The 26,505-nt window shown below is 36.6% G+C and overlaps 1 protein-coding gene across 2 annotated transcripts in view; it reads right to left on the minus strand.

The window, feature by feature from the left end:
* Window positions 1-26,505, minus strand: part of ARHGEF26 (Rho guanine nucleotide exchange factor 26) — a 58,733-nt gene that overhangs the window by 17,290 nt on the left and 14,938 nt on the right. Inside the window, exons 5-11 of one of the 2 annotated variants that reach the window (XM_088132681.1) lie at window positions 24,718-24,774; window positions 17,959-18,119; window positions 11,383-11,535; window positions 9,947-10,076; window positions 7,603-7,677; window positions 796-885; window positions 312-466 (exon numbers count right to left, since the gene is read on the minus strand). In XM_088132681.1, the coding sequence (XP_087988807.1) occupies window positions 312-466; window positions 796-885; window positions 7,603-7,677; window positions 9,947-10,076; window positions 11,383-11,535; window positions 17,959-18,119; window positions 24,718-24,774 (821 nt within the window). The remainder of the gene's footprint in view (window positions 1-311; window positions 467-795; window positions 886-7,602; window positions 7,678-9,946; window positions 10,077-11,382; window positions 11,536-17,958; window positions 18,120-24,717; window positions 24,775-26,505) is intronic. The other variant, XM_088132682.1, reaches the window with a different exon arrangement.

The following is a 26,505-nucleotide window of genomic DNA, read 5'->3' on the forward strand; positions in this document are numbered from 1 at the left end:
AACTAGTTACCAAGGTTTTTTTTTTTTTTTAATGGCAGAAAAGACAGTATTCCATAATCAGAATTTATTCCTCAACTAGGAATAAAAGGAGAGTAATCTAAGCATATTTAAAGAAAAAACAAAACCATTAACATGGCAAATATTTATACATTATACCCACAGAAAAAGGCAACTGATTACAAATCAATTGAACTGTCAAAAGTTTAAATAAAAGAACTAAACCATTATAATTTTGTTTCTTTTTTAGGCATAATAAAAGAAGTACAGGTATAATTCTACCATTCCACTGTAAAATATCATGTGTTCAGTACCTTTTCTTTTTTGTGATAATGAGGACATCATTAAAGAGGAAGAAGTATACTTGTTGCTTAGAGGTCCTTTTAGAAAAAAGTCCAGTGTCTTCCACAAATGCTGCCAATTCACCCCGTTTCACTAACCATCGTGAAGAAGAAACCAGTGGAAAGGGCTACAAAGTAAGAAAACTGCAATTTAGCCTTTTCTCTAGATTTTCTGAACAGACATGGGCATTTTAACAATAAATGGGTATTCCTCCTACAGTTCTAGATGCAAAAGACAACGAACTGGCATTTACTAGCCAGGGTTATGAATTGTACTGTAATCTTTATGCATCATTGCTTTCAGGAAGCACATTTGTTATCTTCCAGAGCATCAACTGAATAATCTCACTTCGCCATAAGAAAATAAACATAGCTTATTCTCACTGTGCCAAGTCAGCATTAAAACAAAACAGAAGTAAAAACTTTGCATAAAAATATATAGAAGAAAGTACTGTACCTTGATTTTAAATTCTAATTGGGAGTTGATGGTATACATCATTTCTGTCCTTTCCATTTTTCGAGCACCTTCATTGCACAGACGAACCAACTGGAACAGAAGATATCTCTGTCATCTGGCACATCTGCACTCAGTACTAAAAACTGTTACTTTTCCTTCACAAAGTACCATCTTTCAGAGGTACATAACAATAAGGGGATCAAAAGGAGATTTTTTTATTGTGCAACTATCTTTCAAAGAACTAACCTTTTCTACAAACAATGTAATTAAGAATGCTACTTCCATTAACTTTTTTTTAAAAGGACACTGCTTACAATTTCCTTAGTATTCCAACTCATAAAAATATGATTGGTTTTTCCCAACTGGCCCCATCCAACACACAAGCACACATTCCAGGACATAGTAGGTGTTTTGTAGCTATTGACATATTTTGTTTCGATGGATGGATGGGTAGGGTAGGGTAGGGTAGGGTAGGGGATCGAATGCTTCCTAACGCATTTTTTTCTCTGCAAGTTTTGTACTTCTGGAAAACTTGGTGTTGACCCAGTCTGCTAACTTTTGCTAATTACTTGGTAACCACAGCCATCACAATTCAGGGAAGTTTCACAAAACGTGCTAACCTATACATCCTAGCTAGAGAACACATGGCACGCTGTGTGCAAACAAATAAACAGTCTAAGACAGTGTGTAAGCTAGATTCCATCTACACAAAACCTCCCGCCGTCCCTTATAGCATAAGAACTCAGAGAAATCACTGGGTTTAGACTTTGGATGGGGGCTATACTTTCATCTCTCTCCTCTCATTCCAAGAGCTATAGTAGGAGCTATAGTAGCAGAACCTCAGAGCTCAGGGGCTTCTGTGGTACTTTTAAATGCCACTCCTGTCCATAATATCATCCTCATTGGGAATGAGAAGGCAGACCTGATTTGAATCACCAAAGCCTGGGTGGGAGTAGAGAGTAGGCTTCTACCTTGGAAATCTGCCCACTCGGGTTTCAAATCTGGCACCAGCTATGGTCGCTGTGTAGGAGTGGGGGACCTAGAACTACGCAAAGCCCTAGGGAACACTGACTATTTGGATTCTGGGCAGGCAGGTTTCAGACCAGGCAGGTTTCTAGCACAGGAACTGCCCTGAATGCACTTGTCTGTGGAGCCCTCCTGGTCCTCTTTGACCTTTCAGTGGCTTTTGATACCATCAACCACAGTATCTTTCTGGACTGTTTGTAAGGGACTGGAGTGGGGGGGCAGGCTGTTTTGCCATTGGTCTCCTCCTTTCTAACGGCAGTTCCAGTCAGTGGGGAGCAGAGTGCTCTCTCCAGAAACTTGTTTATGTGGAATGTCTCAGGGCTCTTTCCCCTCTCACACCTTTTAGCATCTGCATGAAGCCACTGGGGCAGGTTGTTACAGTGGGCTTTTATATTAATACACTGATAGTACCCAGTTATATACAGGGGGCAAAAAAGTATTTAGTCAGCCACCAATTGTGCAAGTTCTCCCACTTAAAAAGATGAGAGAGGCCTGTAATTTTCATCATAGGTATACCTCAACTATGAGAGACAAAATGGGGGAAAAAATCCAGAAAATCACATTGTCTGATTTTTAAGGAATTTATTTGCAAATCATGGTGGAAAATAAGTATTTGGTCAATATCAAAAGTTCATCTCAATACTTTGTTATATATCCTTTGTTGGCAATGACAGAGGTCAAATGTTTTCTGTAAGTCTTCACAAGGTTTTCACACACTGTTGCTGGTATTTTGGCCCATTCCTCCATGCAGATCTCCTCTAGAGCAGTGATATTTTGGGGCTGTTGCTGGGCAACACGGACTTTCAACTCCCTCCAAAGGTTTTCCATGGGGTTGAGATCTGGAGACTGACTAGGCCACTCCAGGACCTTGAAATGCTTCTTACGAAGCCACTCCTTCATTGCCCGGGCAGTGTGTTTGGGATCATTGTCATGCTGAAAGACCCAGCCACGTTTCATCTTCAATGCCCTTGCTGATGGAAGGAGGTGTTCACTCAAAATCTCACGATACATGGCCCCATTCATTCTTTCCTTTACACGGATCAGTCGTCCTGGTCCCTTTGCAGAAAAACAGCCCCAAAGCATGATGTTTCCACCCCCATGCTTCACAGTAGGTATGGTGTTCTTTGGATGCAACTCAGCATTCTCTCTCCTCCAAACACGACGAGTTGAGTTTAGACCAAAACGTTCTACTTTGGTTTCATCTGACCATATGACATTCTCCCAATCCTCTTCTGGATCATCCAAATGCTTTCTAGCAAACTTCAGACAGGCCCAGACATGTACTGGCTTAAGCAGGGGGACACGTCTGGCACTGCAGGATTTGAGTCCCTGGCAGCATAGTGTGTTACTGATGGTAGCCTTTGTTACTTTGGTCCCAGCTCTCTGCAGGTCATTCACTAGGTTCCCCCCATGTGGTTCTGGGATTTTTGCTCACCGTTCTTGTGATCATTTTGACCCCACGGGGTAAAATCCTGCATAGAGCCCCAGATTGAGGGAGATTATCAGTGGTCTTGTATGTCTTCCATTTTCTAATTATTGCTCCCACAGTTGATTTCTTCACACCAAGCTGCTTGCCTATTGCAGATTCAGTCTTCCCAGCCTGGTGCAGGTCTACAATTTTGTTTCTGGTGTCCTTCAACAGCTCTTTGGTCTTGGCCATAGTGGAGTTTGGAGTGTGACTGTTTGAGGTTGTGGACAGGTGTCTTTTATACTGATAACAAGGTCAAACAGGTGCCATTACTACAGGTAACGAGTGGAGGTCAGAGGAGCCTCTTAAAGAAGTAGTTACAGGTCTGTGAGAGCCAGACATCTTGCTTGTTTGTAGGTGACCAAATACTTATTTTCCACCATGATTTGCAAATAAATTCTTTAAAAATCAGACAATGTGATTTTCTGGATTTTTTTTCTCATTTTGTCTCTCATAGTTGAGGTATACCTATGATGAAAATTACAGGCCTCTCTCATCTTTTTAAGTGGGAGAACTTGCACAATTGGTGGCTGACTAAATACTTTTTTGCCCCACTGTATCTCAGGGATTCAGGGGGGAGGGAGGGCCACTCTGAGTCTCTTCATAGCACTCTCCTGTTTCCCTGGGCTTAATGCATGTTTATTCTCCACCTGGTGTTTCCCTAATTGCCTCTGGATTCCTTCTCTAAGGTCCTCTCCCTGGCCATCTACACTTTCTCATAGCCACTCACGCCCTAGTCTTCTCCCCCAGGGACTACTGTAATGGACTCAGACATTCAGAAGCTGCAGCTACAGCCCAGGCAGTAATGGGTATATCTGGCATACCGGATTGATTCCTCTGCTTATGGAGCTGCACTGGTTGCCTGTCAGCTTTCAGGTGTGAATCAAGGAAGTTACTACTGGTTGTCACTTTCACAGCCCTCTGCGGCTCTAAATCTGTTATCTGAGGAACTGCCTTCTCCCGTATTCATCTACCCATCCAATTAGACTGAATGGGGTCAATTCCTCCAGGTCTTGTCCCTTCATGATTGCCATCTGACAGGCCTCAGAAGCGGGATTTTAAAACAGCCCCCATACCTTGGAATTCCATTACCACAGAGGTTTTCTCTGGCTGGGACTCTCCTAGCCTTAGCTCTTAAGACCCGCTTTTTTTGTCTAACACAAGAGGAGGGGATGCTTTGAACGGTAGTGAGGTTGTGGGCACGATGGTTATTTTGCTGGTTTCATTTCTGATTGATTCTTTTATGTATGTTTGCATTGTATTTTCTTTTCTCTATTGTTAGACTGCTACTTTATGCTCAGTCCTCCTCCAAGTGAATATTTATTTATACGACATACATGGTAGCCCATATGTTTCTGGGTGACTCACAGAAAAGCAATAAAAACACAGACAATAAAACCAGCATTGAAACACCCAGGACCAAAAACTAACATTCCTCCATACAGCAATGTTTAGTTTGACCAGGCTCCAGCCTCACCCTATCCCAACACCTGGAGGAAGAGTCAGCTTTTCAAGTCCTTCTGAAATTTACTTCCTGATCTCCTTTTGACTAAGCTAGAAGGACACACTCTAGTCTATAGATTCTCAACTGCCAAAAGCCAATGACATGTGTATTACTACTGACCGACTTTTAAAAATAATGTAACACTTGTTATTTCCTTATTCCAAAGGAAAAAAATGAAAGGAGTTCAGTGCCAGAGAAGCAAAAAGCAAGTTTTTAAAGTTTTCCCCTTATTCTTTTTTTTTCCTATTGCAAAGTTCAACTTCAAGAATTATAACACCACAAATGCTGATTCTATTTATTTCCAAGCTATATCATTAAATCCATTTCCCAAGCATACCATTGGTGAAAAGTACCACGAGATGTTGCTTGAAAAAAATCACCTTTTCTAATTGCCACCAAGGTAAAACTACTATAACCAGTAGCAGCCTCACCCAACTTCCTAGAGGGTACATTTGGGGAAATCTGTTCTATTTTCCAAAACCTTGGACAAAAACAAACAAACAAAAAAAAGGAACAGGAAAAAAAACCTTGTATCCTTTCTGAGAGAAAATTCATCTGGAATTACTTAGATACAAAGCAGTTACATTTCAATTTCTATTTCTAGCTATTTTATGTGTAGGAGGCATATTAAACTATTTTCTTTTTTCAGTAGCAATGAATTCAGTGCAAATAATGAGTAATTTGGAAAAAATGAAGATAAAGCCATTTTGAAAAGACCCGTAGGGCATATTTTTCCTGGGAAATATTTGGCAAATTGTTAGAGAGCCATTAGAAGCATTTGTTTTTATGAGCCAAAGATAAAAATCAAGCTTATCAATGATAATTTAATGACATCCGTATAGAGTAACACTACCGGTCAGGAGAATGTTATTTTGTCTTCTATCCTGATCTGAGCAGTGTGTACAATATACCGCTTTTCTTAGAACTCTTACAATGTTGATTACATCATATAACATGCAATATCAGCATGTAAAAATAGATCATCAAGAATCATGTCTGAATTAAGAGTTTTCATATTGTTCCCCTTTCTACTTCTCAATGTATTGCCAGGAATAATTTGTAACAAAAATGCCTGTGTCTTAAGCAGAATATAATTTTTATTTCTAATTAGCAGGTAGGCCAATCTACAAGTAGCCCAGTGAGATTCCCCACAGAGTCATTAATGCAACCTGAGTCCTGTGACCTATATGGGATGTTGTTCCCTCTACCCAGTACGGGTGGAAGTTAGGACTGCACTCCTATATAATTCAATTTACAATATTGATAATCTATAATATTTTACAAGTGTTCATTGAAAGCCGTATCACTAGCTAAATTAATTTTCTTGCCAGTAATAAGCATCTCCCTGGGAAATGGCCAGCTTTGGGAAGAAAAGCCATCTCATTTTGTCCTGGAGATTTTGGGGAGAGAATTGGATTCTTTCCTTGTGTTTAGCCAGAAATAATTTTTCCTCTTCTCCACGGTCTCAATTACTGCAATGGAGAGGAACTACTTGTGCTTCTTATGAAAGTCTAAGCCGTGACATTCCAATTGTCCTTTCTTTCACTGACAAACGGAGGGGGCTCTTTCCTTCCCAAATTAGGTTTCTGCAAAAATTGGCAGCCAAAAATATAAAGCCCACCATCCCCAATGGGAGTAAGCCTACCTACACTGCCATTTTTTCTCTTCCTTCAATGTTCTATGCATGTCTATGGAACTACAGAAGGCTCAGAAGCTGCTAAGCTAAACCAAGAACTGCCCCCATATTTAGCTTGCAATAAAATTCCGCTGCAAACTTTAACATGGCGGATGACAGATGATTAGTCCTAAATTCTACTTCATATGATCACTGTATAATTTTAAGACATTCCTTAAAGGAAATTAATTGAAAATCAATGTATGTGTGAGATTCAAAATCAATGAATGTGTTCTAAATGTGAATTTAGTGTAGTAAACATTAATATATTCTGACACAAATTATATCAGCATCAGATTTCTCTGATGATACGCACCAGCCAACATAAACGTATAAAGGTTTGACAAACATAAATATGAGTGCTAAATAAATGATAGAAAATGGTATATTCCTCAGGAGTTTAGAGCTGATCAATCCTGGATGTCTCATAGGCTACTGAGCCAAATTCAGACACCAAGCAATAATTCAGCTGCATATATTTTAGCTTACCCCATAGAGGAAATTAAATTCAGACTACAGAAAATAAAAATGTTTAAAACTGCTGTAATGGACAAAGCAGCTGCAACAGAGACAATGCATTTGATGCTATTGTAAGTGAGCAGAACCTACTATGCAACTATGTAAGTAGAATCAACGTCTTTGATAGTAAGAATCAATGCAGTACGATAAGTAGCATGTTGAACAAGGACAAGGGAGATCCAGGTTTAAATGCCATTCAGTAATGAAGGTCACTTGATAACTCTGTATTGGTCATTATGTCTCAGCCCAATTTAATCCACATAAGATAATAAAACACTAGGATGGGAACCACCTATACCACTTTGAACTTCTGGAAATAAAGCTGGTTGTAACCAAACAACATTAATTCATTTTGCAAAGCGTGTAGGCCAGTTAACAGTCTGGGAAGCCAAGTTCTTCATTCTTCTTGCTATCAACATTTTCCTATAGACAATGATGAATAATTTTTCTGAATCAAACGTTACCAAAAAAAAAAAAAAAAAAGACACTTGCCCAATGCAATTCTGATAGAGAAGTTTTTGAGAAAATGTATGTGGAATTCTGTCTCTTAAACATGCACAAAAAGATTTCAGCAACTAACACATTCTATTCCATAGAGAGAACCTAAAAACATACCTTGCTTACTTCTTTTAAAGCCCTTTTGCAAACTTCGTATTTTGGCAAATCTTTCTGCGTTTTCTGGCAAATTGTCTGAAATAAAGAGTTTGCCAATTTAGAGATGTATGTTTTTCTTTGATTAGTTGACAGAAGAATGTGTATAGCACTTAAATGTGCAAACCTGTATCACGAATTTTCTGCAAACATTTACATTCTAGAGAATCAAAACACACTATTTTCTAGACCACCAAGACATCTTGCTCTGAAATATTATTTTCTCCAGAAAATACCTAAATTTTAGCTTTAATATTTAGTGTGATGCATTGGTAATCCGATCTTCCATTCCACATTTATTTTTTCTACTTTCAAGTAGAAATGTTTCTCCCTCCCACCTCCCCAATTCTAATAAGGTAATTCATAAAGTTCTGCATACTTTTGAGAACATTTAGATAGTTAGATCCAGCACAAGATGCAAATCAACATTTTCTCTTTTTAAGGAACATAATAAAAGTAAAAAGGTCTGACCATTAAATCAACATTTTATTGAGTTGCTTTTATAAGCAAGCTATGAAAACAAAGGAGCACCAAAGCAAACATCCCACACTGATATATTTCTAATGACAAGGGGATGTAGTGCTTTTTTTGTGAGAGAAGCCAAAACACTATAAAACTGTTCCTGGTAATATGTTGTTTTTAGAGAACGAATGTAATAAAAGAACTATTATTGCTGAATTGCAGGCCAAAATACAGCAATTATATACTAATACATAATTCAGTATACCAAGCTATGGTGGCAGAAGATTCAAGACTCTTGCTTGCAAAACTCATTGGGTGGCCCTGACCAACTCAGATTCTCACAACTGAAATTCTGTCTTGTGTTTTATTTATGAATGTAGCTTTTTATTAATAGACTTTTTAATTAATTGAAAATTAATTGTAGTTCTTAACTGTAAGAACTTACCTGTACAAGGTTTGAACATAAATCAAACAAAGACTATAAAACACTTCAACCATGTAAAGCAAAGATATAGGACTTTTTTGTCCCTATGTAGAACTGCATTGTTTTGGGTGGGAATTTGAAAGGGGCTATGTATTGATGATGGTTTGGATAGTGCCAACACTATCCTCTTTCTAGCCCATACACTATCTCTTTTATATTTCTTTCTCTTCTGATACTACCTTTGCCCTTTCCCCAGCAAAGGATCAGGTGCAAGATCAAGACTTGATCAACCAACTTTTTACTCAATGAGCTTTCAAGATGCTTGATATTTCACTCTCAGTTTTTACTTTCTTTCAGCTTTTTTGATACCACTTTTAAATAACCTGAAACAATGAGCATATGTTCTGAAGAATGCCTCTAATCTAATCTAATCTAATCTAATCTAATCTAATCTAATCTATCGTTTTAATCAGTTTTTTGTGCTTGAGACCTCCCATCAAAACTATAGTTTTCACAGTTGAGATCTTGATTTAAATTTTTACTTGCAAGGCGTTCCCTCAGTAAAGATACTTAAAATTACATCCTATTACTAGACTTCTAAAATTATAACTTTCATACAAGATTCTCAAATCATTACCATTAGATGTAAATTCACATTTTTCCCATTCCAATCTAATGCTAGTTACTGTAAGGGAAGGAATTACTACATATGTACCAAACATTTCTTCTGTGGTTTACTTCTTTATTATTCTCTTTTAATTTGTTGGAAGAGAAACTGCATTTCATTCTTTTAATAGATAAAAATGTCAGTGAAATCTTCACAGGTGGAGTGTGTCTTCTTGTACTTCACTCAAGCTACATGTTGAATGAAAGGAGTTTCTGAGTTTCTTTTCTCTCACTGTACAAGCATCTCCATGTGGTCTTCAGCTTTCCCATTCCTTCCATTAAATCCCAAGAGATTATGAACTTCCTCTCAGGAAGTTTTTGCAGGTCAAGAAGCCTTCAGAGTCTTTTTCCACATTGTTAAACCTAGAATTTCTCTAAAACTTTTATAAGAATTGTTGCAGTACTCGATGTGTAAAATATACTCTTCTGAAAAGAAAATGGCATTGAATAGTTCAACTAAAGTCAAGTCAACCAGCAGGAAAGGACAAGAAAAAAGGATGAAATCTTATTTTTATTTAGAACTTTATAATCCCACAGAAGCCAATGAAAATTAAATGTTTACTTGCCCCAGCAAAATGTTTCCCAGGTTTCTCTGGGCCAAAACGTTCTAGATTACTGAAATTATGAAAATTCAGCAGTTTATATGCTGGGAAAGCAACTAAGTGTTGACTATGTAATTATAAATTATGACAATGGAATTGCATATTTAAACTCAATCATAAATAGAACAGAAAATTAAAAATAGGCTGCTCTTACATCCATTAGCAGTGGAAGTCGTGTAACCCTTTGCATTGGCAGAATCAGGAAGGATATCATTGGTAAATTCCTACATTCTTCTTGAGATTCAATCCGTGATAATACTTCCTTGAAGGATGGATTGGTAGCTCTGCCCAAAATAACAACAATTTTATAGACAGCCTTAAATATAAAGGTAGTTTTTGTTCGAAAATTTTGATTGGCTTGCCAGATGCTTTCTTGGAAACATAGAAGTTAACACAAATAATCAGAACTCATATATATTAGGGTTTTGTCCACCATCCCACAAATCTTCTATTAAGATATAGTAATATCCTGGCTGGTTATGAAACTGCTGCTCACAGTTTTTCAATTAAAAGGAAGCTGAAGATTAGTCATCACAAGGCTCTTTCACATGTCTTGCTAAGCCAAGATATATTATAAAAACACAATTATTGTGTAGCCACAGCTACAGGTAGTCCTCACTTAATGATCACAATAGGAACCGGAAAATTAGTCATTAAGTGGGGCAGTCCTTCAGCAAGTGACCACATGACTGGACCCGATTTTACAACCATTTCTATGATAGCCGTAAAGTGAAACACCATGGTTGTTAAGCAAATCACATAGTCATTAAGTGAATCACATGGTCGTTAAGCAAATCCAGCTTCCTCAATGGATGTTTTTTGCCAGAATTTGCTTAACAGCCACATTATTTGCTTAACGACCATGTGATTCGCTTTATGATCATTGGAAAAAGGACGCAAATCGTGATCATGTGACCGTGGGAGTTGGTGCGACAGTTTATGATGGTTGTAAATGCGAGTACAAGTCGTAAAGAACTTCTGAAGCCATCATGATTTTGAACTGTCTTTCAACGAACAGTCGTTAAGTGAGGACTACCTGTATACTTTCTCTAGTTCATTCCATTGATCCATCTACACAATTATAACTGTTAGATAGCACATTATGAATTCTCTTCATTGCAGTTGTGGTAAGAGGGTAGGTGGGGGCTAGTGAAGGGGTTGCATATATTTTAAGAATATTTTAAATATACAGATAACTCATACTTACCTCATAAACTACTATTCCTTCTCTAATTTTTTTTTTCCAGAAGAAATAGGTCTGGTGCTAATATGACAAACTTTTCAGTAAGATTTTTTTCAGAAAATTAACCAAACCATTTTAAAAACAATTGTGACTGTGACTATTTTTGGTTTTACCCACAATTATATTCATACTTCATCACCCATGACACCTCTGGATAAACAACAATTTAGAAATATGTTGAAATAAATTAGCTCAGGGTGCATCACTTGAGCAAAATTAAAATCTAATTTTATTGCCTCCTTCTGTAGTATGGCTGAAATATTTATTTTTCAAAAACCAAATTATACATAATTCATAACATCATTTTTCTCCAAACAATTCCAGTAACAATAGTTCCCATTACTTACAACAGTTTCTGAAGTGTCCGCTGTTGATAGACTTCATTTGTGCAATATTTTATATAAGGGTCAAAAGTTGATGTAGTATGCTTTTCTACAATATCACTGATATCATCTATGAAAATGTTACTCTGATGCCTTTCTTCAAGCTCTGTGAAGAACCTGAAATAAACAGAACAAGTTTGCAAAACACATTTAATCACAATTTGTTTTCTAAAAGCGAAAAGGTCCTTAATTGTCTTTGCACCCAAACAACTGCAAGTCGCTAGACAGCATGTCCTTGAATACTTTTTGAAATTGCCCATAAGAATCTTGACCTGACTCTTTGTCTGAAAATCATTAAGACTTTTACTGGCAGGAAAAAATAGTTTGAGATTTGTCTCTCTGGATGGAAGGTGAACAATCAACTGACTACAGCGAAGACTGCATTCAGAAGATAAATGAACCTATTTCACAGGCTACTCAACAAACAACTGGAAGAAAATGAATGGGAACACATTTGTTTCAGAAAAATGAATGCTTGAATTAAATTAAGTCCTTTTATTCCTCATTTAAAACATTCAAGGTTGAAGTAGGAGTTTAGATATTTCAGGAGACCAGAAATGTTACACAGAGTAGCTGCTCCTAAATGTTTTATTTTTTAGAATGCCAGATGGATGGTGATTATTTTCTCTGACTAGCAAGACAAACTGTATGCATGTACAGGTGTGCATACACACACACACACACACACACAGAGGTACATATACATTATAGCTGTGCAGTATTCCAGATTTGAAGGCAAAAATGATTTGCAGTGGGGAGAGGGTGCCCAGGCAGTAGCAGAGGGGGTTTCCATAACAACCTTTTTGCTGCCACGTGAAGTCCTCTACATATAAAGCACCACATGGCACAGAGCCTGGTTACTTGAGGGACTGCCTGCCTCCCTTGGTATCTGCCTGGCCAATCCAATCTGGCAGAGTTGGTGTGCTCCTTTGATTCAAGGATTAAACAATGCCATCCATCAGGAACCAGAAGCACACCTCTGTTGCAGCACCTGCCCTTTGGAATGAGGTTCCCCCAAATTCTAACTGCTCCTACTGTACTGGTGTTTCAAAGGGCTCTGAAGACCTGGCTCTTTACCCAGGCCTTTGGCAAGCGTGACTGAAGCCCCCTTTTCTTGTTTCCCTTTGTTCCCATCTGGGTTTGTTATCACTGCCATCTTTGCTTTTTGGTTTTGTTTTGTGTTCTTTTCTTGGTTTAAATGTTGTTCACAATTTGTAAACCACCCACAATCACTGGGAGTCATAATTTATTATTATTATGACGACAACAATGACTACTATTCTCCTAAAAGACGTATCAGGGAAAGAATTAGTAATCTGAACCAGGTCCAAGTACCAGGGAAGAAGTTATCTGAAGCTTTCAGCAATTTCACATTTTCTCCCCAAAGTGATTCTCTGCATTTTTTCCTAATACATTTTAACTTCAAAATGTAATACTAAAATAGAAGTATTGATTTAATAAAACTTCCCAGCCCAAGGCAGTCTTTGATGCAGATTGGTGGATTAGGAGAAGAGATGGAATATATTATTCTAAATATTATAATGTAGGAATAATGAATGTTTTAAAGCATGGTGGGACATTGCCAGTTTGAAATTATCCAGCAAAGAGGAGTGAGCAACCAAGAATGCATCATTTCCATGCCTAAACAATTTGCTTAGAAGATACGTCAATGCAGAATTGTCTATTTGCGAGGCTGTTTTACCTACTAAAATTTCAGAAAGGAAAGCAGCTCCATGTAGGAATTAAACATTACACGGAATCCGTCAATGTGATTTAACTAGATATAGATATAGTCTATATCTAGACTATAGGCTAGATATAGTCTTTTATTATTATTTTATTTTATAAAATTTTTATAAATAATAATTTTATTTTATAAAAAAAATGTGCAGTCTTCCTTTTTGTTAACTACATTTTTTCTCCCATCAGCAGAAAGCTTGGAAGGAGGATCAGTACATGAAGGTAAATACTTTGAGAAGTAGGTCCAGCAGCAACGTATCTACCAAGGTATGACTACTTGGTAGGTCTTTACCTGAAACTGAAATCTTAACTATCACTTTTGTAAGTGTAGCCTGGCTATCTGGGCTCAGCTTTGCAACATCAGTATTTGTACCATGAACAATATTCACCATAAAGTGTTTTTCACAAATGTATGGGCTCAAGGATGTCACTTGCAGATTTAAAACTACAGCTTCTAAATCAGCTTGAGATCAACAAATACTACTTACCGAACCAAATCGGGGGGGGGGGAGCCAACTCTTTTTTAGATATTTAGAAAATGGAAAAATTTGAACTCAGAGGAAGCACAGAAGCTCAAGGACAGGTCTCATGATCTATATGCAAAATATTCCAATTATCTCCTGTTTGTTTTAAAGACAATTAAATGGGAAAGAGATGTGAAATACCTTTGCCTAATAAACTAGAGAGATACTAGACACCAGAAAGCATATACTAATCAGAAATTGAGTGTAGAGCTAGTATAAGGCAGATTCTGAATTTTTATCTAACTTTGAATTTTCTTTCCTCATAAAGACACAACTAGCAATTAACATGATTAATTTATTAAGCAAGTGAAAGTTTGATTAGCCCTTAATAACCAAAATATTAATTTTTCACCTTGGTTATTATATAAAGCCAGACATGCCTATTCTTGAAGATATTCACATTTGATTACATCTAACTCCTATATTATGCTATGATATTAACAAGTAAAGTTGTCAACAGGTTCTTTCAAAAGTTTTATTTTTATTTCTAGGATGGGCCAGAGAGCATATAGAGATTGATAAAATATGAGAAGAAACTGTTGCTTTGGATTAAGTATGCTTCATTCTAATTCAGAAGTAAACTTATTTTGATCAATACAGAAACATACTTATAGAGATGAATGTATAATTAGTAATAAAGACAAGGTTATGATTTCAGCCTTTAACATGCAGTAAACAGAGCTAAAACCTAATCTACTCACCCAGTGAATTTTCCAAGAGGTTTTATGGCCATACTAATAGCATCTCATGCAAGATAATACAATTTTTGGACATATTAAAGGTAAGACTCATCAATTACTAAGCAGGTGCATTTCCACTGATGTAAGAAGTAGGAATGGACCAAAGGGGTCCAAATATATCAGACCATCCCAACAACTTGATGGTTTTTTTCTCCCTCAAGTTACTGTGAAAGAGGATGAAAATGTTTCCTAATCAGGAAGGACTACCCCTCTGCCTTGATTAGGCTGAAACTAGAGGGATAGCAATACATTAACTTAATAAATCTAGTTCTGGTTAAGAGCTGCTTCATGTAAGCAAGAAAGGCACTCTATGCATTAATAGCACAGCTGCATGTTTGTATAACATGTACATTTACACTCCTCCTTAATCTGAAGACACAGGAATAAAAATGCATAGCATAGTAAGGGGAGGTCTTCAAGCAGAGCTCTACAGGTAGTCCCAGGGTTAAGAACTCCCAGATTACAAATGACCCATGGTTAAGAACAGAGCCTTAAATTTGAGTTAAATACACAATGATTTGAGTTCATTACTCAATACTACTTATACAGTATTATACATTAATATGTTCTGGCTTACATACAAATTTGACCTAAAGACAGACCTTAGGAATGGAACTCATTCTTCAACTGGGGATTACCTGTATAGCTCTCTGCAAGAAACAATCTGGCTTTTGGTTTGTCATGCTGCTCGGTACATTTTGAACTAGCTATAAATACATGAGTGAGCAAGGTTCTTCCTGGATGCAGGGAAAGATGTCCATGGATACCACAGTGCATTATCCCCATTCAGTGGAAGTTTGGTGATTATATCCCTGGGATATCCCCATGTGACATATCTTATATAGAAATAAACTGCAATATCCCCTGCCAGATATATGAAAAAGCTTCTGTGTGCTTGCTGCAACACCTATTGATTTGTTTAGTAAGTAGTTTTATGGATTTTAAGGGCTTCAGCATGTCCATTACAGCAAAAAAGAAAGTTACCTCTTTCTGTATTTAGATGCTAGTTTAATATAAAACCAGGTTGATAAAACACAATGATGCAACTATTCTATGTGGTGAAGATGTGAAATGAAATATAATCCTGCAAGAGTTTTCATCCAAGAGAAAGCAAATAATAGCACAAATGATTCAGAGTTCTTGGATTAGTCAATCCCCAAGGTTAAACTGTTGCTCTATGATAATTTTCTTATGTAAGAGGATTTCTTTCTTAAGTTTTGATTTCCTTACCTTGGCTCTGGCATAGTACAGCTAATCTAGCAATAACAGATAAATCATAACTTTGACTCTATTTCAGGGGATTATGAATTCTAGTCTTCTGAGAAAGAAAAGTGAGAAAAATATTTGTCTCATACGTATACTGTATCTCTGGTTCACATATTGTGTTAAGCCATTGTTTGTTTAATAACCCATAGCTTGGCTTATGTGATGTGGAATATACCAGTCACTCTAGTCAGGCAGACACAAACATCTTTGTAGCCCTGGACTGAGTTTCAGTTTCAATCTTGATAGATAAACAATGATGTACATACTGCAAGTGTTAACATTGTACTTTGTGTTACAGACTGATAACACGGGCTAATACAGGTTTTATAACTGAAATATAAATCTTATTTTAATAATAGCCTTTGCCATATCAGTATATGGCTGAATTCATACATATTACGATATAATGGCCTTTTTTTTCTAGATTTTTTATTCTGGCTTTCTTATTTTTATAAATAAGTCAAGGCGGTGAACATACCTAATACTCCTTCTTCCTCCTATTCTCCCAACAACAACAACCTTATGTGATAAGTTGGGCTGATAGAGAGTGACTGGCTCAAACTCACCCAGCCGGCTTTTTTTGCCAAAGGCAGGATTAAAGCTCACAGTCTCCTCGTTTCTAGCCTGGTGCCTTAACCACTAGACCAAACTTGCTTGCTTCATTTAGGCTTATTGTGGCACAGTTGTTTGTAAACCATAGTTTGGCAATGTGAGAAACAGGTCACTACGACTGCTTTAATAAAGTATGTTTTAACAGATAAATTTTGTTGGCAATTTTAAGCAACACTAAGCAACTTACAGCCCTCCAACTATTACAAACTGTTCAGGAGGATTACCTGCTGGAAATAAGATTCTGAACTAACCAACCTTGGGGCTAAACCATTGTTTTCAAAGGCAGCCTGAATGTCCTTACACCACTGCTAGCACTCAAAGAAATATCAAAATGTCATCCAACAGAAAACAACACCAACCAAATAGAAATGCTGGAACTATGTGTTGAATTACAATTGGGATGCAGGTGGAGGGGGCCAAAGGGAGAAAGGAAGAGTAAAATCCTTACTAGGGATGGCCTCAAGTCCTGGTCATGATAGCTAGAATTCTGGGAAATGTACTCCCAGAATATTTGGAAGGTTATGAAATTAAACATGTAAATGGAACTCTACTCATAGGATATTCCTGCAGGTAATACAAGTCAATTTTTGCTGACTGTCTCTTCCTCCCTTGTAATCCTATAACCCATGAAAATACCTGAGCATCAGTACATTCAATTTTTTCTGAAAGAGAAAAAATTGCCCCTAGAAATAAAAGCTATTGAATATACTTAAATGCAATTCTATGCATAGTTACTCAGAAGTGAATATAACTGCATTCAATGGCACTTATTATCTAATAAGGACATTTAGATTTTCAGCTTAAACAGACTATCTACCATCATTGTTCACAAAGAAAGGGCTAATTATGTAGACAAGTCCAAACATGACTAGAAATCCATGGGAATGTACACATATAATTTAGGTCACAAATTAAAGAACCATCAAAATAACCTGCAACAATAAAATCAATAGATTTTATCAAATTCACAATCATACAATAGCATCCAGTAATTATGAGTTAATATTTTATGCATATTGTTCCCACAAGTCTCTTAAGTGTTTGGCAAAAGCTGTTTGGTTTAAGACCAGAAAAGATATGATTCTAAACCAGAAATGCCTTAATTAAAGAAATCTGTCAAAGCTTTTGACAGTATTTGTACTATGCACTACATTGTCTGCCAACAGATTAAAACAAAACATATATAAATCCATTTTAATGGATCTGTTAACAAATATACAGCATATTCCATGAAAGTTATAGTATCTCTTGTAGCAAAGATAGGCAACATAATGATTTCAAGCAGGAAAATTTTTAAAAAATTAAAAAAAAATTAATCGTTAAAAAATCGTTCCCAGCTCTAAACTTCTGTCCAGCAGGCATACTTGGTTAAGCTCTACTGATTTTGATAGGTCTTAATAGCAGATGTAAAGTACCTAAAAGCTGCACACACACTTTTATTTAGTTCTTGATTTGTTTGCAATTTGACACTGCAAAACATACACACCACTTCAAACACTTTTATAAATTTGCCCTTGGAGTGAATTGCCTAAGGAAATGTAGCAACAACATACCTGCCGACAATACTAACATTAAAGCATTTAAAAATTTCTGGAAGCAAACAACAACAACAAAAATGTATGTCGCTAATTCTGGCGATAAGGCTGTTTAAAACTTACTTCTTGCTTGCTTCACAGACATCTGCAATATTGGAGAAAAGATGATGGCTTTCTGTCTTTGTCATTGTAGAACTTAGTTCTCTGGAGTTCTTAAACATCCGGATCAGAATCTCTAGACTGAGCAGATACGAATGTTCTGAAGATATTACTTCAAATATAGCCTGCATGAACAGGGGGCAAGAGGAGCAAGAGAGAAAATTGAAGTCATTTCCCTTGATTTTAGATAAACTATTTCATAGTAATGCATCTTCACAAGGGTATTTTTGAAGATCCAAGACAACGATCTTAAGAGAACTATTCTGAACTATAAATTTATTAAAAAATTAATATTTGGGTGCATGTTTCAACAAGTAAACATACAAATTTTAAGACCATTTTATACTTGTTTTAGTACGTACTTTACTTAAAACAAAAAACAAAACTATAAACAAAACATACATAATAAGTGAAGAAGGATGAACAATATATACCTTTTTTCCCCTTGGCCAGTGAAGATATATTAAATACATATTAAACATGCAGCATAAAAAGAAGAAAGTGCGTAAAATTGTTGGTTAGTGTAGATTGGATAGCACAATATGGCAGATTTTTGAGGTATTTTAAAGGGGAAATGTCAGCAGTTTGATTCCTAGGGGCTCCCAATCTCAATCTCATCTTTTAAAAAAAGGAAAAACTCAAAAGCAAAATCAGCCAGTCAGTCAATCCACACCATTCTAGTGGCAACACCAGAGCATTTCTAGTGGCAGCCAGAAGACTGGATGCCTGAGCTGTAGCCCTCAGTTCTTTAAATATTATTCTCCCTGCCCTTTAGATAAATTATGTCAATCACACCATATTTTCTCATATATTCTAATTTAATAACAAATCTGTACCCATGCAATAGCATGGATATACATTTTTAGAAAGAAAAACAGACAAAAAGGAAAGGAAAAACAGTCTCATGAATAAAATTTTTAAAAGATCAAATTGCTTAAAAAATCTTAAGACTTTAAAAAAAATCAACTGTTGACAAATCACAAATATCAGCAATCCACTGCTGTGTTATATATATATTTTTTTAGCCAGCTAAGAAGAAGTCATCAATTCTTGATACCGTAATATATTCGAAAAATCCAGGTTACATTTAAAAGAAAACCCTGTTATTATAACACATTGACTGATATAGTCATGTTAAAAATCCTGTTAATTCAGCCCAAATAAAGCAAAAATAGGACAGGTCCAGATCTTATAAATTATGTCCTAAATTGTCAGTACAGAGATTGTAAGCAAGGCTTATTAAATATTCTTTGAGATGTCCAACATAAACAAAAATAAGCTTTCTTAATTTTAAAATTAAATTGGCCCATAGTAAAATCAGCAGCAAAGTTGCACAAAATAGTGTTGTTGTTGTTGTTAAATTAAATGCAAACAGGACAGTTGCTGAACACAAAAAGGTTAGGGATCCAGAATGCATATGTTGTCTTCCATTCAAACTCTTCCAACTCCTTATTTCCTCATCCCACCACATCTTATAATACAGTACCAAATGCCTCCCTTCCCCATCTTTTTCTCTCCTGTAGTATTTTAACTATTAAAAGCAAAGTAATGAACAGTGAATCTGATTCAAGGTTGTTGTTGGTTTTTTTTACATCATCAATGCACATACAGTTTGACACAAAGAAAATGACAAAGAAGAGCAGAGAGAGACACGAGAATGTGTGATGGATTTAATTATTCATTCTTAGGTTTGGTTACTATAGTAATATCCAAATTTTGGGGGGGGAGCATGCAACAAAATTATGATAGCCAGTTTGGTGTAGTGGTTAAGGATAGAAAAAAGACCTTGAGTTCTAATCCCGCCTTAGGTACAAAGCAACTGGGTGATTCACTCTCTCTTAGCCATAGGAAGCAGGCAATGGCAAACCACTTTCAAAAATCTTGCCAAGAAACCACAGGGACTAGTCCAGGCAGTCGCCAGGAATCAGCCCCGATTCAAAGGTGTGTGCACACACACAAAAAAGCGGCAGACATAATGCAAACCCAGGATGGCTAATCAAAAATTCCCATTTATGAATGAATATGAGTGTTAGCAAACAGCCATTCTATCTTCCCAGGATGCTTTTTATCACCTCAGTGGGCCTTCATCACTTTTTACATGATGGCTCTACCAGTTTCAGTGTGATTCTCAGCTCTCCCCAAAGGTACAGTACTGTGCAAAAGTTTTAGGCAGGTGTGAAAAAATGCTGTAAAGTAAGAATGCTTTCAAAAATATATATTGTAATTGTTTATGTTTATCAATTTACAAAATGCAAAGTGAGCGAACAGAAAAAAAATTTAAATCAAATCAATATTTGGTGTGACCACCCTTTGCCTTCAAAACAGCATCAATTCTTACACTTGCACACTTTGTACACTTGCACAAAGTCAGGGATCTTGTAGGATTAGAGTCAGGTGTATGATTAACCAATTATATCAAGCAGGTGCTAATGATCACCAATTTCATATGAAGGTTGAAACAGTCATTAACTGAAACAGAAACAGCTGGGTAGGAAGCTTAAAACTGGGTAAGGAAGAGCCAAACTCTGCTACTAAGGTGAGGTTGTGGAAGACAGTTTCATGTCACAGGTCGTACACCATGGCAAGACTGAGCACAGCAACAAGACACAAGGTAGTTATACTGCATCAGCAAGGTCTCTCCCAGGCAAAAATTTCAAAGCAGACTGGGGTTTCAAGATGTGCTGTTCAAGCTCTTTTGAAGAAGCACAAGAAATGGGCAACGTTGAGGACTGTAGATGCAGTGGTCGGCCAAGGAAACTGAATGCAGCAGATGAAAGACACATCATGCTTACTTCCCTTTGACATCAGAAGATATCCAGCAGTGCTATCAGCACAGAACTGGTGGAAACCAGTGGGACCCAGGTACACCCATCTACTGTCTGGAGAAGTCTGGCCAGAAGTGGTCCACATGGAAGAATTGCGGCCAAAAAGCCATACCTCTGATGTGGAAACAAGGCTAAGTGACTCAACTATGCACAAAAACATAGGAACTGGGGTGCAGAAAAATGGCATGAAAGCATTCTTACTTTACAGCATTTTTTCAGACCTGCCTAAAACTTCTGCACAGTGCTGTATATCTTTTAACGTATTATTTATACAGCCCATTCTTTCTTTGTTGTTGTTTTTACAATGGATATTTTGACATACTGGTTGACATACTGTCTCTGTTTTTCAACTCAGACTAACCCAGAAATCCACAGTGAGCTGCATTATAGCTATAAATTCCATAAGCATTTCAAGCATGCATGCATGCATGCATTTCAGTCCTTCTCAATCTGAGCATTCTTCAGATGGGTGGGCTTTGAATCCCAAAGTTCTCAGCAATGGTCATTCTGGCTTGGAAACCCTGAGTGTTAAAGTCCACATATCTGGAAAAAGTCCAGCCATCTGGGTCCGGCTGGTTAATTGTTTTCAAGTTCTTAATCAACAGCCAAATGAACAAAAAGAAGATCTGTATAATATGACTAGAGGGAACAGAAGCATCATGACTTACATTCCTGCAATCATCTTGCCTTGAAAACTATGTTTCTACTGCAGGCAATTTGTTGCCTTAACTACAGTCATAAAGAAAGGATTTGCCTAAAGAGAGCAGCAGTGTTCCATGACTAATTTGTTCTGATCTGATTTTTTTTTTTTCAAAGAAAGGACACCAGAGAACTCATCTTCAAGACTATTTAAGGATTCTTTGTTCTCAATCCTGATGACAGCCCTAATTGATTCCTTCAAAGCTGAGAAATCCAAGGCTAGGCATACCAGTTTTGAAAGTGAAAATGAGATAGGGGTTAGGCAGTTATATCTGCTATGAGCCAAGCAGATAATGAAAACAACTTTTCAAAGGATTTCAGAACACTTCAAAACAATTGGTTCCAAAAAACAAAACAGGGAGTGTTTGAGCTCATGTATTAACCTAGTGATGCTAATTGGAGATGAAGAATAATAACATATTTTCCAATTCTTATTTTTCACTCAAGACAAGTGACAATCTCCATGAGTGACACTCCAAAATGTAGTCTTAGTTCATCTGCATAGCATCAATACACACAGATGTTTAAAGCTTGATAGCTGATGAACAGTTGGTAGAACTCTTCAGAGATGAAATGTGCACTGAAGCTTTGCATATGGCACTGGAGAAGCACTTACATTTAAGATTAAAAGGGCTTTAAAACAGAAGGTGCATTTTTAAAAGCTACTGCTTAGGTCCAGTGTAGTAATTACATTTAAGATTAGAAAGGCTTGTAGATAGCAGATCCATTTTTAAAAGCTAGCACTTAGGCCAGATTATTTATTTTTCCTTGACTTGCATTATCACACATGTTGAATTAATAAACTGCAATAATAGTGTCCAAGACAGACTATTATGTACTTTGTAAAATCTCACTCAATAGCTTTTACTCTCTGTCCTTTTTTAATAAATAAATTTAAAAGTAAAACATATGAAACTTAAACTAATCAGTAATGCAAGGGAAACAGCAGCAAACTGTATACTGTGCTGCTGTTCATGTATTTATTAAAGCAGTCTAGATTAGTTACAGTTTTTATTAGAATGAGACTCCTCAACACTCCTATCCAATGGAACTAGTGTGCATTTGGAGAACTGAACCCTGCAGATGTTTCCTTGATTCATTTAAAGATAATGCCTTCATTTCTTACCAACATGTATGGCTGATTAACATTAAGCTAAGGTTTGTTTTAATCAGTTTATTAAAAAAGCCAAGTGAACCAACACATAAGCCACAGAGTTCACAAACCATGATGGAGTTCATACCTAGGCTAAGCCACAACTTTTGTTGTAACCACCACCACCACACAGTAAAAAGCCTTTCAAGGTAATCTCCCTGACCATCTTGATCCTACTTTACAGTCTACAAAGTTGTAGCTAATCCAATCCAGCAGTCTTCCGTTTTTTCCTCTTTAGTTTGAGTCATTACCCAGCCTTGAGCTCCTCTGATATGGACTGCAGCTGAAGAGAACTGCACCAACTTCAACTTTTCCCCTGACAGTTGATAAGTTCCTATCATTTTAATAATAAGTTGCTTCTTTCCCACTTTATTCACAGCACGGTTTAATTTAGAATGCTGATGTTCCCTCCTTTTGACATTCCCTACCCTGACTTTATGCAGCTTAAAAATCTGACTTGACTTACACTCAGAATGCTCTTTAGGTCCTTCCTTATGATTTTTCATTGAACTGTCAGGACTATTCTGAAGAACAGTTCTCTTGAGTGCAGTCCAAACCAAAAGGAGCTGGAGGAGAGTTTTCCATACTCATCAAGAGGGCAGCAGAAGCCTCTAGAGGGCTGAGGAGGAGAAAACAGCAGATTTTAGGATCACTCCTCATAATAATACGTTATAAAGATTAGAGATCCTAATGCAAGCTCATGAGCAGAACATCATGAGCAGAAGTCACAAAGGGGGCGGGGGGAGAGATTACTTCCACATTTCCACCTACCTCTGGTCCAACTGGCTATATGACAATCTTTAACAAATACCAAACATTCCAGAGAATCTTCTCTAGCCCGCCTTGATATATTACCTTCTGCTATTATTGATGGCAGATATCCTAAAATGTTCAATATACATAGATATGGTAAAGAAGGTAAAGGAATAGAATCAGAAATATCTTAAGACCCTCAATTCAAAATGTTTTTGCCCTTGGTATGGACATCTTACGATATTGCCATTTTTATATGGAGTTATGAGCCATCTTAATCATGTCCGTCATAAAAGATTTACCAGGCACAGAAGATTATTTCTCCCTTCAGACCTATGTTATAGGTTCCATACCCAAGTTTTCCATTGCAGTCACAAGAATATGTACCCAGCAGAATACTCACCAATATTTAATACTATCCAGGTTACTAACTATACTGCTGCTGGAGGTCTAAGATAGTAATAATAATAAACACTGACTGGATTTGAAGTCTAGAGCTGAAAGGCGAAAAGTTGTACAGCCTACATTAATCTCTTTACACCACATTAGCTGCATAATTTCTCTCTCCCCTTTTAGTGATTTGGCAATTGTTAATTCTGATTTGACTCTCATCTTTAATTTTCTACTTCTGTTGTTGTTGTATTTGAGTCAATGACTGTAAATAACTATTGACTTTACTATTAACCCATTTATCTCTGCAATCCCAATACTGAGTAGTATGAAAGATTATCAAAATTAATTGGTGAACTTTAATTTCACCAATTAATAATAAATTCCTGTGGACAGCAGTTTCCATCAACCTTTCTACAAATGGAAGGAGCCAACAAATAGTCATACTATATGTGCTGTGTCCCATGTACTTCCATCTCTGAAAATTTAAGACATATAATACAACTAGTTGACAAGGAAATTATGAACTGCATAAACAAAACTGGTTATGAGTAAAGTCACCAATATACTGTACACTATTTATTCTACATACTTCACTTCTTTACATGGGCTAAGAATCTTCTCTTCCCATCCTTAGATATCCCTCCCCAAAACCACATATAATTTATACTGTACATGGATTTATACTTTATATACCTCTTTTCTACCAGCAGAAGTATTTTCCCCCATAGGTAAGCAATACAATTCCAGAAAGCCTGGATAAAAAGAATGCTATTGTAATTTGGTTCAAAGAAAAAAAAGTTGAAAAGAGAACCAGAATTTACTGAGGTTGTCTTTCTAAAACAAAAGTACTAGAAAGGCATGTATTCATAATTGAACTAATGATTATAACACTTCAGGTACCTCTTGCCTTTTTCTTTCTTCTTGGGTGATGGTCTGAGATAACCCATTCCTCTTCACCTGAAATGAATGCTAAATTATTAATATATTTCTATAACTCATACTTTTTAAAAAAAGATACAGTCCATTTACTTACTTTAAACCATAGTTTCTAAAATGTAAAGCTATTTCATTATAGAGACAGCAACTGACAATTTATGATCATACCTACATGGTCTGTCAGCTACTCAGTGGTAGGTAACTTCTGTGCTGTCAGTTCCCTTTGCAGGATCACAACTACTGAAGCTCTGCCCAACCAAAGGCATTCTGCAGAGATTCCATTATGGCTTCTGGATGTAAAAGGAAAATTGCCCTGTTCAGGGTGTTACTGCCAAAAGTGTGTTCTCAATTTCCAGTAAACTAAGGTGTTAATTTAGTTCTGGCAGAGCAGGAGTTCCCAAACTGCACGATGCCCCAGAAATTTCAAGGGTGGAACACGAATGTGAAATTTGGGGGGGGGGGGGAGAATCTGTGCTAAAAAAAAAAGGTACTTGTTATATGAAAATTCTAACAGACTGGGAATATTGAGGGGAGCTGATGGAACGTTCTATGAAGATTGGCGGATCAGTGCCGGGCATGTGATAGGAAGGAGGGAGACAAAAATCTTGCAAATATTCATGAATGTGTGATTGGAAGATTAGGGTCTGGACAGACTGTGGAAAGGAGGAATAGAAGACAAATACATGCTATCTCTGTTACTTTTCTTTAAATTACTTTAAATTATTTTCATTAATTTTTTGCGCAAATAATCATTTGTGCTTCTTTTTACTCAAAAATATAAAATGTGTATCATGTGTTTGCATTTTATTTAATTAGTTTTAATTTATTTAACTTAATAAATTTAAAAAGTTTATTTAATTGAATTGTTTGTAAGGCCAGAAGTCAAAAACAAATAAAACGTAAAGTATGTGCGTACATGTATGTATGTATATACATACGTATATGTGTGTCTGTATATATACATATAAGTAAAACAGATAAAACTAAAAATTAAAGAAAAAATACAGTTTCAAATCACAAGGAAAGGTGGATAATACTTATATGAGCAACCTGGGAAGACATATCTGCATCCTGGTTGGACAAAAGCAGCAGCAAACAGAAGGCATTCTCTCTACCAATGAATCTCCCCAGAATAGGATACAGAAAAGTCATCCAGAATTCCATACAGAGAGACCAGAAAAGGAGCATACGGCTCAGGGACATATGCATTGGTGGTATAAATGGGTAGTTTTGTAGCACCTGAGCAAAATGGCAGAGGACAAGGCATCCAACCTGGCCAAATAAAGGCCTGATGAAAGTTCAAAATGGTGATAGAGGAAAGGTAAGAAGCTGGTGGGAAATGCACAAGTGTAAGCTTTAAGTTTGCTATCTCTTTGCTTGATGCACACTTAGGAAGCCTAATTTATTTATACAGTCTTATGCTTACCACAGAAAGAGGCATTACTTTACTGTAGGCTTATCCAGATTAGCGAAAGCATGCCTCTAATAATTTTAATACAAACACAACTCTCTATTACTATAAAAAAAGGTTAGAATTAAAATTAATCAGATCTGTCCTTCCAGATTCAATCATGCAGATCAGCTCCTCACATTCCTACAGCCTCAGCATGTCAAACTTGTCTTGCATATAAGAAAAAAGCAATTCAAGTCCCCATCCCCATATATTTTCTTTTCTAAGATCAAAATTTGGGACTGATCCAGATAACTGGTCATTTATAGGTACCTAGGTAATGAGAAAGGCCATTCATCAGA

This window comes from Python bivittatus, unplaced genomic scaffold, assembly GCF_059951505.1.
Source record: "Python bivittatus isolate LINGU-HERP-01145 unplaced genomic scaffold, Pbiv_v1 ctg000980_np1212, whole genome shotgun sequence".
In the NCBI taxonomy this organism is placed as follows: Eukaryota; Metazoa; Chordata; class Lepidosauria; order Squamata; family Pythonidae; genus Python; species Python bivittatus.